The 12,515-nt window shown below is 41.1% G+C and overlaps 1 protein-coding gene across 4 annotated transcripts in view; it reads right to left on the bottom strand.

Annotated features, from left to right (window-relative positions):
• Window positions 1-1,261: 1,261 nt before the first annotated feature.
• Window positions 1,262-12,515, bottom strand: part of pkig (protein kinase (cAMP-dependent, catalytic) inhibitor gamma) — a 37,744-nt gene continuing 26,490 nt past the window's right edge. For 3 of the 4 annotated variants that reach the window (XM_039801857.1, XM_039801858.1, XM_039801856.1), the window contains exons 2-3: window positions 4,055-4,236; window positions 1,262-1,877 (exon numbers count right to left, since the gene is read on the bottom strand). In XM_039801857.1, the coding sequence (XP_039657791.1) occupies window positions 1,795-1,877; window positions 4,055-4,208 (237 nt within the window). In that variant the 5' untranslated portion in view covers window positions 4,209-4,236 and the 3' untranslated portion in view covers window positions 1,262-1,794. The remainder of the gene's footprint in view (window positions 1,878-4,054; window positions 4,237-12,515) is intronic. The other variant, XM_039801859.1, reaches the window with a different exon arrangement.

Raw genomic sequence — 12,515 nt, 5'->3', positions numbered from 1 at the left:
ACTTAACAAAATAGTGTGAAATAACTGAAAACATGTCTTATATTTTAGATTCCTCAAAGTAGCCACCCTTTGCTTTTTTTGATAACTCTGCAAACCCTTGGTGTTCTCTCAATGAGCTTCATGAGGTAGTCACCTGAAATGGTTTTCACTTCACAGGTGTGCCTTGTCAGGGTTAATTAGTGGAAGTTTTTCCCTTATTAATAAAAAAGCAAAGGGTGACTACTTTGAAGAATCTAAAATATAAGACATGTTTTCAGTTATTTCACACTTTTTTGTTAAGTACATAATTCCATATGTGTTCATTCATAGTTTTGATGCCTTCAGTGAGAATCTACAATGTAAATAGTCATGAAAATAAAGGAAACGCATTGAATGAGAAGGTGTGTCCAAACTTTTGGCCTGTACTGTATATATTTATTTTAAATGTTTTTTCATTTCACTTAATAAAAAAAAAATTCCATTTGTAACAGCCACATTTATGACTTATAAGAGCATATTTTGACCATAATAAAAGCTATTATAAAATGTATCTGCAGCCGATAATCTAGAGTGATTTCAAATATCTTTTCTAACCCAGTCCTTGTATGTATGTATGTATGTATGTGTGTATGTATGTATGTATGTATGGTATGTATCCTCATTATAATATAAAGTCACTTTAGCACACAGCTTCTCGAGTAATTACTATTAAAGAGGGAATTAGCTCAAGCCTGACACTAAGACATGAAAAGAATCACAGCCTTACAGATAAACTGCTCTGTCATGCTCGGTTTCTTTATATATATATATATATATATATATATATTATATATATATATATATATATATATATATATATATATATATATATATATATATATATATGTATGTATGTATGTATGTATGTATATATATATATAGCAACATTGGCACCATGCAAGGTGGAAATGTAAACACTGGCTTCCTGCAGCCAAGCTAATGTACACAAAAAGCTGCATTCAATAATATTTATGGCTCTGGAAGGACTCCGCGAACTGAACCCATTAATCCCGTTTGACTCTGCAGCTCCTGGACCCGCAGCGTTCGACAGAAACCTGCAAATCGCCCCGTGCGAAAAGCGAATTACACTCGCAAGCATAAAACACAAAAACAGTGACAGGAATTCATACAGTTTTTTTTTATTACACAAAGAAAATTGCTATCACAAAGTTATCACCGAACATTAAGCAATAAATATGAAGTCCGTACACGACAGTATAATGGCGACTATGTTTTGTTACTAAAAAAAAAAAAGAATAAAAAAAAAAAAAAAGACAAAAGGACAAGAGAGTCACAAACACACACGCGTACATAGAAAGAAAAAAAAAACTGACAAACGGATGATTATGACTACGACCTCTGTGACACAGTTCCATATTCAGGTTGGAACAAATGTTTCGAGTGTTAGAAATGAATTCAGCTCAGTCCATCTTCACCAGACGTAAATGCAAGGTTTTCTGTGCTTTCTTTGTCTCGTCGGGAATCTAAATGTCCAACAGAGAATGAAGCAAGAGAGCAGCATCTTAGGCTGTCAGTTCTACTCTGTTCCGTTCTGCTATGTGTGTTACAATCGGATCCAAAGAGAAGGCGTACATTTGGGCCGCTGAAGCTCCAAAACAGGCTGGCAGTGAGCGAAGGTGTCCTCGTGTCCAGATAGGACAACCGATATACGCTCCCTCTTTCCTTTCTCCATGTCTCACCACTTTCACTTGCTTCCTCTCTACTTTGCACTCCTTCCCGTCACCCCCTCCCCATTCGGCCTCTGGCTTTTTGAGTTTAGGATGGGCCTCCGCCTCCCTGGGCATCTTGGCTGGTGGAGCCCTCTGCCTCAGGAGCTGGGGAGGCCCCCGGGTCTCCTTCTGGAGGAAACAATATGTGGGGGGGAGGGGGGAGGAGGGGAGGGGAAATATCAGTCAAAGATGTGTGTCTATTATAAAGCTCAAAAGTGGTTTGGCATTGCCAACAGTAGGAAATACATCTGCTTTCAGGCTCCCAGAAATCAAAAATAAGAATGAGGAAGGAACTACAACTTCCTGTAGCAACACAGTGCCAAGCATGATATGAGATTATTGCTTCCCACCAGACCAGCGTTAGCAGTTTGATTTATAGACATCAGATTGGGTGTAATGTCATGGGAAACTTGTCTTTGTGACTGTAAAGAAATGTCAGCGAAAAACAACAATGCAGCACACAATGGTCAGACGGGGACACATCTGGGTCATTCAGACTCCTCACAACTTGACACAGCAGAGTCTCACAGAGAGCACAAGCTGAGCAGTAGCACCCGGCTGAGTTTAGATATTTAGATGCATTGAGAAACAAAAGATGACTAGGACGAGAGAATCAGCCTTTCTCTGATGCTGTTCGGTGGACACAGGACGTCAAGGAACATGGGCGATTCCAGGATTTTTGAAGTAGGGTGGCACAGGGGGGGACCAATAATCAGTCAGTGGGGGCTCAGGGGGGTGGGGGGCATTTTGTCAGAATACATCATTGAAAATCTGCTTAGAAATATAGGAAATATTGGATAGGATAGAACAACACAATGTCATTTTGCTAAATAAAACATTCATTATTAATTTCACTAGTTTAAATTTTGAAAAAAATCTATATCCGAATACAATACAAATATTGTATAGGCTCAGTCTGCCATATTAAAAAAAAATAATTCCTGTGCTGGTTCCATGGTATCAGAATTTTGGATAGTCGTCATTGAAACATGAATTGGTCATGTGACAAGGGCTGGGAAGACTGGCAGAACAGGCAGCCAAGTGACAGTACTCTTATCCAATGGAAATCACAGCTGTCAGATTGACAGCACTCTAGCCCAATGGATTGGTGGGGGGATCATTTCTGTCCAGGATTGGCTGTTTGCTCAGCTTGTTTCTCTGATCACTTAAGATCCAGACTAAAATCCTTCAGCAGGTTAAAATAAATCATTAAAAACGACCAAGATCCAAAAAGTGTATCGTAAAAATTTATCTTAAATGGGATAAAAAAAAGTTCATATATGCAACGCGCATGCATGCACAAAGGCGATATGACGCAATTCACAGGCGGCCAATTGTAATGGACCATTACCTTGAATAAAATTATAGATTTCTCCGGGTTTAAAAGTTGTTGGAAACATTTAGGACTGTGCAAGTAAACAACTCAACAAAATATATAAAATAGGTACTCGTTTCTTGACATTTAAATGGGGAAAAGTTCCGTATTATACAGGTCAACGATTTTGAAACCGTCTGACTTGCATTAGACTAATAATCTAAAGGGCAAAATTAAAACTAACCTAGCACTACGGACCAGTAAAAAAATATAATATCTCTATAATATCCCAGGTCTTAAGTGTACGGTAGGCCTGTTACAAATATTACATAATTGTCTAATCACATTTCTTTTACGTAATCACCGTGTATTTGTTTAACCGCAAAAAATTGCTACCATTAGCTAAGGTCATAAGGGGTATGACTGTTGATGGTAATTGTCAATTTTATGTTCATTTAAGAAACACGTTTTATGATAATAAAGAGACGTTTACTTCATAGGCTGTGTTCTTGTGTTATTACATCATCTGGGTCACATGGGCAGTGCTATAACCAAAAGATCCTGGGATTCATTCAAAACTGTATAATTTGTTTAAAAAATAAATACATAACAGGATTCAACGCTGAGGTTTTTTTTCTTCCGAGGAAAAACGTCAAAAAAAAAAGTTTGAAGATAACAGAAAAAACAGGTAAAACAAGAGAACCATATCATCATTTCTGATACGATGATGCCCGAACGGGGCAAGTAGGTTGTTAGATTTACTTGCCCGACGTGGCCTTTTACTTGACCCGGGCCAACCCTTATTGATGAGCCCTGCATAAATAAATATTTTTAAAATGTGACTGTAGGAGACAATTATATCGTTAATCGCAATTATTTCTGAGACAACTGATTGTACAGCAACATTTGGAATTGTTAGAGCTCTAGTGTACGGCACGCTCAAATGCTTTCCCGCTGCGTTACCCGCGTACCCGGCCGTGGGTTTACTGACCTGCAGCCTTCAGGTCCATCTCTGCCAGGTCTTTGGTGAGTTCACTGGTGCTGGCCGCTGCCTCTCCCTTCCCGGCGATGTCGGGCACTGCGTTCCTGCGGCCTGTGCGATCACAGTTGATGAAGTCTGAGTACGACGTCTCCACGTCCATCATCTGTCCATGACCAGCGCTCTCATTACACCTGTCAAGAGGGAGGGAGGGGCGGGGGGGGAGGAGAGATGTCAGACGGCTGCGGAGGTGTTGCGAGAAGCAGATAAATCACGCTGCTGTCCGTCTCCCTTCAGCGGTCTGCGGGAGCCGTGGGAGGACGCATCACTGTGTGATGTGAATTTCTACCGTTTCCACTGTGACAAGCAGGAATACAGGCTAAAGACTATCACACAGTTTCCTTTAGGAGGAAACTAGGGATGAACAATGCAGAGTGAGAGAAAGGGGCCCCTTCAGATGCATTTCCACCACCTGAAAGGCCGACAGCAGCTGGGAGAGTATGAATATAAACAAGAATGAAGGTGTTAATAATTCCTATTTCTGCACAGTGATTGATGGCACTACAGACAGACCTGATAATAGGTTGTCCTGAATACATCAGGGAAAACTAAAAAAGTCAGACCCAATCTATCACGGCTCTCGTATAGAGATGTTCCGGTACCAATACCAGTATCGGAAAAGCCTCCCATACTAACTAAAATGCTGGTATCGGTATCGAAAAGTACTGGAGTTTACACGTGATCGGATACCACGTAATTTAGCCCCGAAGAAAATCTACTTTAAAAGTAGTTGATTTATGTTCTTTTTCCATTATGACTGGCTGTCAAACTGGGTTTGTTCACGTTTCACAAAGAGTTTAACCTGAACCAGGCCGTACGACAATGATAGCAATCATATCACATCCATACAGTATATCATACAGGGTTAGTAGTACTCAGCTGTTAAAACATAATACAATGTATGCCACACAAGTTCAGGTATCGGAATCGTTAAGCAAAAAAATGGTATTGAACCATCTCTACTCTATACCGGTTGTCAATTTGTCTGTCCTAAAGGTATTGACACAGCAAGGATTAAGATAAAAAAGGAGACAGGGGCTGTAAAGAGCCCTGATCAATATGGAGAGAGCAAAAGAGCTTTGAAACCGTTCAAAGGGACAAGCAGAGGCGCGGCCCCAGCTAAATAAGCTCCCATTAGCCATTCATTCCTTTTCGGTTTCCTGTTCTCAGTCCATATTTAACTAGGTCATGGATCCTGCCAACCACTAAAACACTATACAGCTGGTAAGTCCTCAGAGAGAAGAAGACACAGAATAAGACTGCTCCAGAAAAGAAAGAATAGAAAAGATAAAAAAAAAAAAAAAAAAAAAGTAGTAGGAAGTCATCCTCTGATGCAAACAAAAAGGAGAAAGAAAACTAGAGACACCGTAGACAGATGTCCCTCTGCTACAGCTTCAGTCCCCGAACAACAGTGGTGGAAGAAGTAATCAGATCCTTCACTCAAGTAAAAATACCAATGCCACACCGTAAAAAAAAATACTCAATACAAGTAAAAGTCCTGCATTGAAATTGAATTTCAAAGTTGTATTGTCCTATACATGTTTCCCTGTACAATTAAATTCTTCAGTTGCTGTCCACAGAATGCCAAACAATGTTACCTAAGTAAAAGTATGTAAGTATCATCAGGAAAATGTACTTGAAAGTATTAAAAGTAAAAGTACTCAATGCAGAAAAATCCTAAAACAGTCATCAAAACAGTTCCATCAATCAATGTAGTGTTTAATCAGCTAAACATTGTATTTTATGATAAAATATATAATTGTATGTACATTGTAAAGTAACAAAAGCTGTCAGATGAATGTAGTGGAGTAAAAAGTACAATACTTCGCCCTGAAATGTAGCGGAGTAGAAGTACAAAGTGGCCTGAAAAGAAAAGACTCAAGTAAAGTACAAGTACCTCGAATTCGACTACAGTATTGAGTAAATGTACTTAGCTACATTCCACCACCGCGGAACATCCAGCACACATAGATCATCAGACATCACTGCACCATAACGGACTACATTACAGGCTGCACACACCCCCATAAAGCGTGTAACACGACGGAACAGCTGAGCGGCTTAAGCTACCGATCTTTAAGAAACACGAGTGGGGTTGGAAGTCTCGAAAGGGAAACAAGAGAAAGAATGAGAGAGAGGAATACAAACAAGCTGGCAGACACAGTCCTGACACGCTGACCCAGGGTCAGTCTGTTCCCAAACGCTTTGGCTCACATTCTTTCAGTATCATTCAACAAAAAAAAAAAAAGGTCCCACGATTGTTTTCTGTGTACGAGCGCCATGCCAAACAGGAAGCAAACCCAGGGTCAATCCCGGAGGAGTTAGGAGCCACACACAGACGTAGGCGACGCTGGGAATGTGAAATTTGCAGACAAGGCCGAACTTTAAGCCCCCGTAGGTAAGAGCGGTACCTCAGGAAATGTCACTGAGCTCTGGGCCGCTGGCATTTCCCTGAGTGCATCTACTAAAACACAAGAGCCACTCTGTTATACCGACGGCAGACGGTGCTGTGAGCCTCTGATAGATTCTCATCTAGATAGAAAGTACAGTCATCGGCGAGGCAAATCACCGTGGGAGGCCAGCGCCTCACCGGTTCATAGTTACACCTACAGTACTAGCTTTTCTCCTCAACCTTTAGTTCCAACATCTGAGGCTTTTACTGACTAATTCACTGCTGAACAATTTAAGGGAAAATATCCAATTGCGATTTCTGTGACCAATTTCGCGATTGTGATGATTAAACTTTGGTCCGGGCCAGCGTTTGTGGTCTGCGCGGTATTGGAAGAAGATATGAAAAGATATTCATAACCACATATTTAGGTTGTTGTAGTCTGGATCGACGGCAGTTCACTTCCAGGACAATTGCCGGATGTCCCTCGCCATGCAAAACTCAAACTAGCAATCTTCACTATGAAAATGGTACGTTTTAAAGCAAATTTGGATGGTGCAACAAGGCCGGCCTGCTTGGTTTTTTTCGGGGAATGATTGTAAAGATTTACATAGAATATGTTTACGACATTTCCTCTCTAACCGGGAGGTTTTGGGACCGATTGGTGGGATTGCTGTGGACCGTACGTCTGCCTGGATGAGCGCATTGATGGACGGTAGACTGCTGTCTTCGTAGCTGGATCTCCTGGTGCTGATACAGAGATACACACAGCGATACCATGTAAGAACAAATGAGGTTTAACCATGTATCCAGCTAATTTAAATATCTCACGTTACTATATTGTGTGAACAGTTAACTTCATTTAACATTGTATGTGGCAGTTTCTTTTGTGGGGAGCAAATTTTCCACCTAAACAAGTTCCCTCCCGAGACTATTTTGCAGAGCCACCGTTGTGGTGTCCAGGAGCTTAGGGTTTGGAGTTTGCTTTTGATTGTGAGCACAGTTGTGCTGGGCCAAAAGGCAGGCCACGCTCGATTGTTTGCAACGGAGACGTAAGAAGTACAAAGAAGTAAGAAGTACAAGTGTAAGGTGGGACACTACCAAGTAAATGTTACATTCAGGTGAGTATGCCCATCTGTTGTTGCTTGATGGGCTTGCGTTTGCCATGTTATGCTTTCAGCAGATTTTTGGAGCATACAGTACCTTTGAGGTCATTCTGGAGAATATGCTAGACAGTATTATTACTGCAACAATCCAAAACGATGACCAATAAACATTTGCATATAGCAAGGACATTTGTCCTCTCCTATGTTGATAAGAGAATTGAAAACCTGAGCTTGAAAAACATCCCTTTTAAAGTACATTTACTTACAACAGATACAAAATTGTGTGATCAATTTCCGATTAATCGTGAGTTAACTATGGACAATCATGCGATTAATCAAGATTAAATATGTTAATCGATTGACAGCCCTACTATAAAAAAAAACAACATTTAGCCTTACTACCAGTCAATGCATTTCCTACATTGACTGAAATACTCTATAGTCTGTGCATCGATGTGTGCAGCAATTAGCTCGTCTGTGTTGTGTTTGTCTTTTTCTACTCCACTGGCCCAATGGTTACGTGGCTTATGGCAGCTCCGTCTAATTGCCAGTTGTTGGTTTAATTAGTCGGCTTGCCTGCACATGTGGATCAAACCCTACCCTGAGATCATTAGCAGGTTTCCATGGAGGGATGATGATGATGATGATGATGATGATGATGATGATGATGATGATGATGATGTTCTGCCTCCTGCTCGTCTGGCTGGTCTCAGCTGGTAGAGGCAGTTTAATGGCGCCGCATTTTAAAAAAAGCACACCGCGATGATGAACTTATTTTGTAGCGCTGGCTGACGGACTGAAGCAGCACAGGGTGTTTTTGATGTTCCCCTGCTGCGATTTGTATAATGCAAATGAGCATGTAAAGTGACCTGAAGGCTGTGTAGGGTCTGTATAAGACACTGACAGCCTTCTGTTTGACGGAACTAACTGCAGCTCTCGTTTATGGAGTATAATCATGCACTCCAATCTAGGGTTGCAACAAGCGATTATACTCTTTTATTGATCTAATGTCGACACATTGTTTAGTCTATACGATAAAATGCCTTGTTTTGTCCAACAAACAATCCCAAACTTCAGAATGTATTCATTTCACAATGGTCTAAAACAGACAACAGCAACAATCATCACATTTGAGAAGTTGGAGCCCGCAAATGTTTTGTATTTTTGCTTGATAAATAACTCAAATGATTATTGGATTCTCTAATTTGCTGCCACTTTAACCCTACATTCTTAAATGGATGACATGCATAGGGCTGGGTACCAAATTCAACACTTTTTAGGCAACGACCGAATTACAGGAGTTGCAGTATCGAGTATCAAAAAATGCCTCGTCATTCAATACCCAATTTCAATACCCAAGGGGTAAATCTCATCAGCGTCAGTGAACCAATAAGCATGCAGCATGCTTCTACCAAGATCGAATAATGCTGCTGATTGGCTGTCTGATTACATATCGTAGAGACACGCAGGAAAAACTCTACGTTACACAGAGACGGTGCTCACGTAGTATGTGCTGAAACATAAATAAAAAGATTTGTGTGGTGATGTGTAATGTAATTTCTTTTTGTTAAAATGGATTTTATAAAATTGGTATCGAAAAAAGTATAATTTAGGAACAGGCATCGAAGTCACGGTTTTGGAAATCGGTACCAGTATCGAAAAGTTTTGAACGATACCCAGCCCTAGAGATACACATACGTCCTCTTAAAGGCATATTGTATGCGTAATGTATTTGACCGATTACACGGATATGACGCCAGCCTTGCATCATTCACAGCTTTCTTCCTGAAATCTCCACATCGTCCTTACACCACATTCCAGAAATGATGACTTACCCCTATTTTCCACCGGGTGCGTCTGCGCTGCGTTCTGTAGGCTTCACGAACCCCCGCGAGCAATCGCAGCCATTCAAGTCAACGTTTGCTCTTCCACCAGCCGAGCCACGGCGCGTCCCACAAGAGTGTGTGAAGCGGCTCTGCGCTCAGCTAAAGATACGTGCCAGGTCTATTTTCACGCCAGCCGCGGGGCGTTCGTACCACCGGGCAGGAAGTGAAACGGTGAGAGTATCCACTCAATTAACCAAAAGCCCCCCCCATATCGTATAGGTCTCCTTTACAACGCCACGGACGACGAGAGATTCATCTTGGAGGTGGAAAAACATAATACGACATCACAGATCTTTTTTAATAAAGACAACGCCAGAAAAAAGAAGGCATGGAGTTTAACTGCAGGAGTGCTTGGAGTGGAAAGTAGAAACTAGCTTAATAAACACCTGACTGTTCTGTCAAGCACTTGTAGAGACAACTAAATCTGCGAGTCGGGCAGCAGGACGCTCCGCTTCCGAGACGCTCCCGGTGTGGTACAGCGCGCGGCGGTGGACGGAACAAAAACCGGAACGCGGCACAGACGCGCCCCGGTGGAAAATCAGGGTTACAGCTCTCCTTTAAGTGCGTGTCCTAGTTAAATAAGAAGGGACTCTTTATGTGAAAAGGCCACGGTGTGTGTATACAGAGGGAAACTCGACACAGCTGCAGCTGGAAACACTAGCACAAGGCAAATGTCACAGGTGTGTATTTTCACTCGGGACAATAACAACTCAATCCTCAAAAGGGAAATGGCTGCAGCTCCGCTCGTGAGCTTTCCCCCCTCTCCGCCTTCCTGCCCTGCACTGTATGCGTGGAGCGTTTCCAATCTGGGGATTATCTCTACAAAATTATTTCAGGAACTTGTTCAAATTCTGGCAACTCCTCTATTCGGAGTTGTCATACGGACACACAAAAACACCTCATTGTGAACGAAAGCAAAGCTGCACAACAGGTGTACATCCACAGTGCGCGTCCACGACAGGTCTGAACATGAACAGTGGCCACACTGGGCGAGGTGACATGTAATGGGAGAGGTTTTGGCATGTAGATATTAGGAACAAAAACCTCTGAGATTACAGGGGGAATATGAGTCAGCAGAGCCACTTACACTGGGCCCATTAGAGAGGCAGGCTCACTGCTATTCCGCAGGAGCCTTTTAAGCCCGATATGTGTGTAATAAACTCACATTATCTGCAATAACACAAAGACTGGCTTCTTTGCTGATTTGGACGCCCATTAGGGCCGTCTACAAGTCTGTTAACTAATTCTGCTGCATTTATTGACGAGACAAAAAGCCTCCACGCTTCTCGAAGCAACTCAACTTTTCCATTGGGCTTTTTTTTCCCTTTTTTTAACCCTGATTAATTAACTGACAGCCTTTAATACTCCTTTCCCCCTAGCCATAAGAACCCACTGTCTGACGCATAGTTTCAGTGTTAAAACTGATAAAATAATTGCTGTCTGTGGTTCTATATGGGCTGTGGCAATAATTTTGAAAAATAATAGCTAAAAAAAGAACTATGAACTAGGTTCATTTTTGGAACTGTGAACTTAGTTCAAAATGTTGAAGTATGAACTATGAACTGAACTAGTTCATGTAGAAAGTGGACTTTCCCAACACTGCCCACAGGCATGCATGAGAAACACTACAGCGCATATTCAGTGGGCCGCATATCACAGAAATAAACCTGAAAGCTTAGAAAATATTTTGCCGGATGCGCCACTGAGCAACTTTCATAGGAATTACCGGGGCTTTCCCGGATTCTCACTTTACCCCCTTGCTTATAATACATCCATGAGGTCCATATGCTAATTTCCCTTTTCCGGCGCGATGCTGTGACGTGCGTTGCTTCAGTTGGTTACTTTTGTCATCTCGGCCACAAATTCCGTCTGTCTCCACCCAAGCTGCGCTGGAACATCAAATTAGTCGGCACCGAGTTTGATAGAGAGACTGAATAAGTAACAGATATAAAAAAAGAAGTCTGCTATCTACGGTTTACTAACCCTATGTTGTAGGACTAGCGTAGCGATTGAGAGAATGGCAATGAATGCTGAGCGATTGGTCGGAAGTAGAGGACAGTTTAAGTGTATTAGCTTAGATATCAAGTGTACAGCAGAGTTTGCAGTTTTGTGCAATATATTGGTGACGCTGAATGTGACACAACAGGAAAAAAAGACAGGCACACTCATCTACTGGCAATGGGACAGGAGTCTATCAGCTATTTAAAAAAAAAAAAAACTGAATATACACATGAATTTTGATGGAAATAAGGATGCAAGTTTGATGTGAAAGAATTGAGAAAAATCACAAAGTAGGCAACTAACGATTATTTTCATTATCTATTTTTCTGTTGTTTATTTTCTTGATTCATCATTTGGTCTATGTCAAAAAATTGTAACAAATTGTTAGTTTTAGTTATTTTTAAGCAAGAAAAACCAAACATGTGCTGGCTTCAACCTTGTTTAAATGTGAGGATTTCATGCTTTTGTTTGTCACGGATGATAATGAACTGAATATCTTTAGACTGTTGATCAGACAAAAAAAAACCTTTTTAAGACATCACCTTGAGCTTTGAACGGGCATTTTTCACTATTTTCTGACATTTTACAGACAGAGTGACCAATTCATCAAGAAAGTAATCAGCAGATTAATCTCTGATCGTTTGTCGTTAAAACAATGTCCTTCACAGTTTCCCAGAGTCCCAGGTGAGGTCTTCAAATGTCTCCTTTTGTCTGACCAACGGTCCAAAACTCAAAGATATTTAATTTACAATGATATAAGACAGAGAAAACCATCAAATCCTCACATTTGCGAAGCTGTGACCAGAGTATGTTCAGCATTTTCGCTGGAAATATCACTTGAGTGTTTAACCCCACTACTGCAATAGTTGCTGATTCATTTTCTGTCGCTCTACTGAATTAATCTTTTCAGCTCTAATACAATCTTAGAAACCATCCCGCTCCTTCATGAAAGATGTCTTCATCAACTTGCAGTACACAACAGAACAAAGCTGGGCGATATGGAGAAAATCAAAATATCACAATATTTTTGC

This window comes from Perca fluviatilis, chromosome 5, assembly GCF_010015445.1.
Source record: "Perca fluviatilis chromosome 5, GENO_Pfluv_1.0, whole genome shotgun sequence".
In the NCBI taxonomy this organism is placed as follows: domain Eukaryota; kingdom Metazoa; phylum Chordata; class Actinopteri; order Perciformes; family Percidae; genus Perca; species Perca fluviatilis.
The sequence above is the reverse complement of the archived record's forward strand: the minus strand, read 5'-3'. Positions and strand labels throughout refer to the sequence as shown.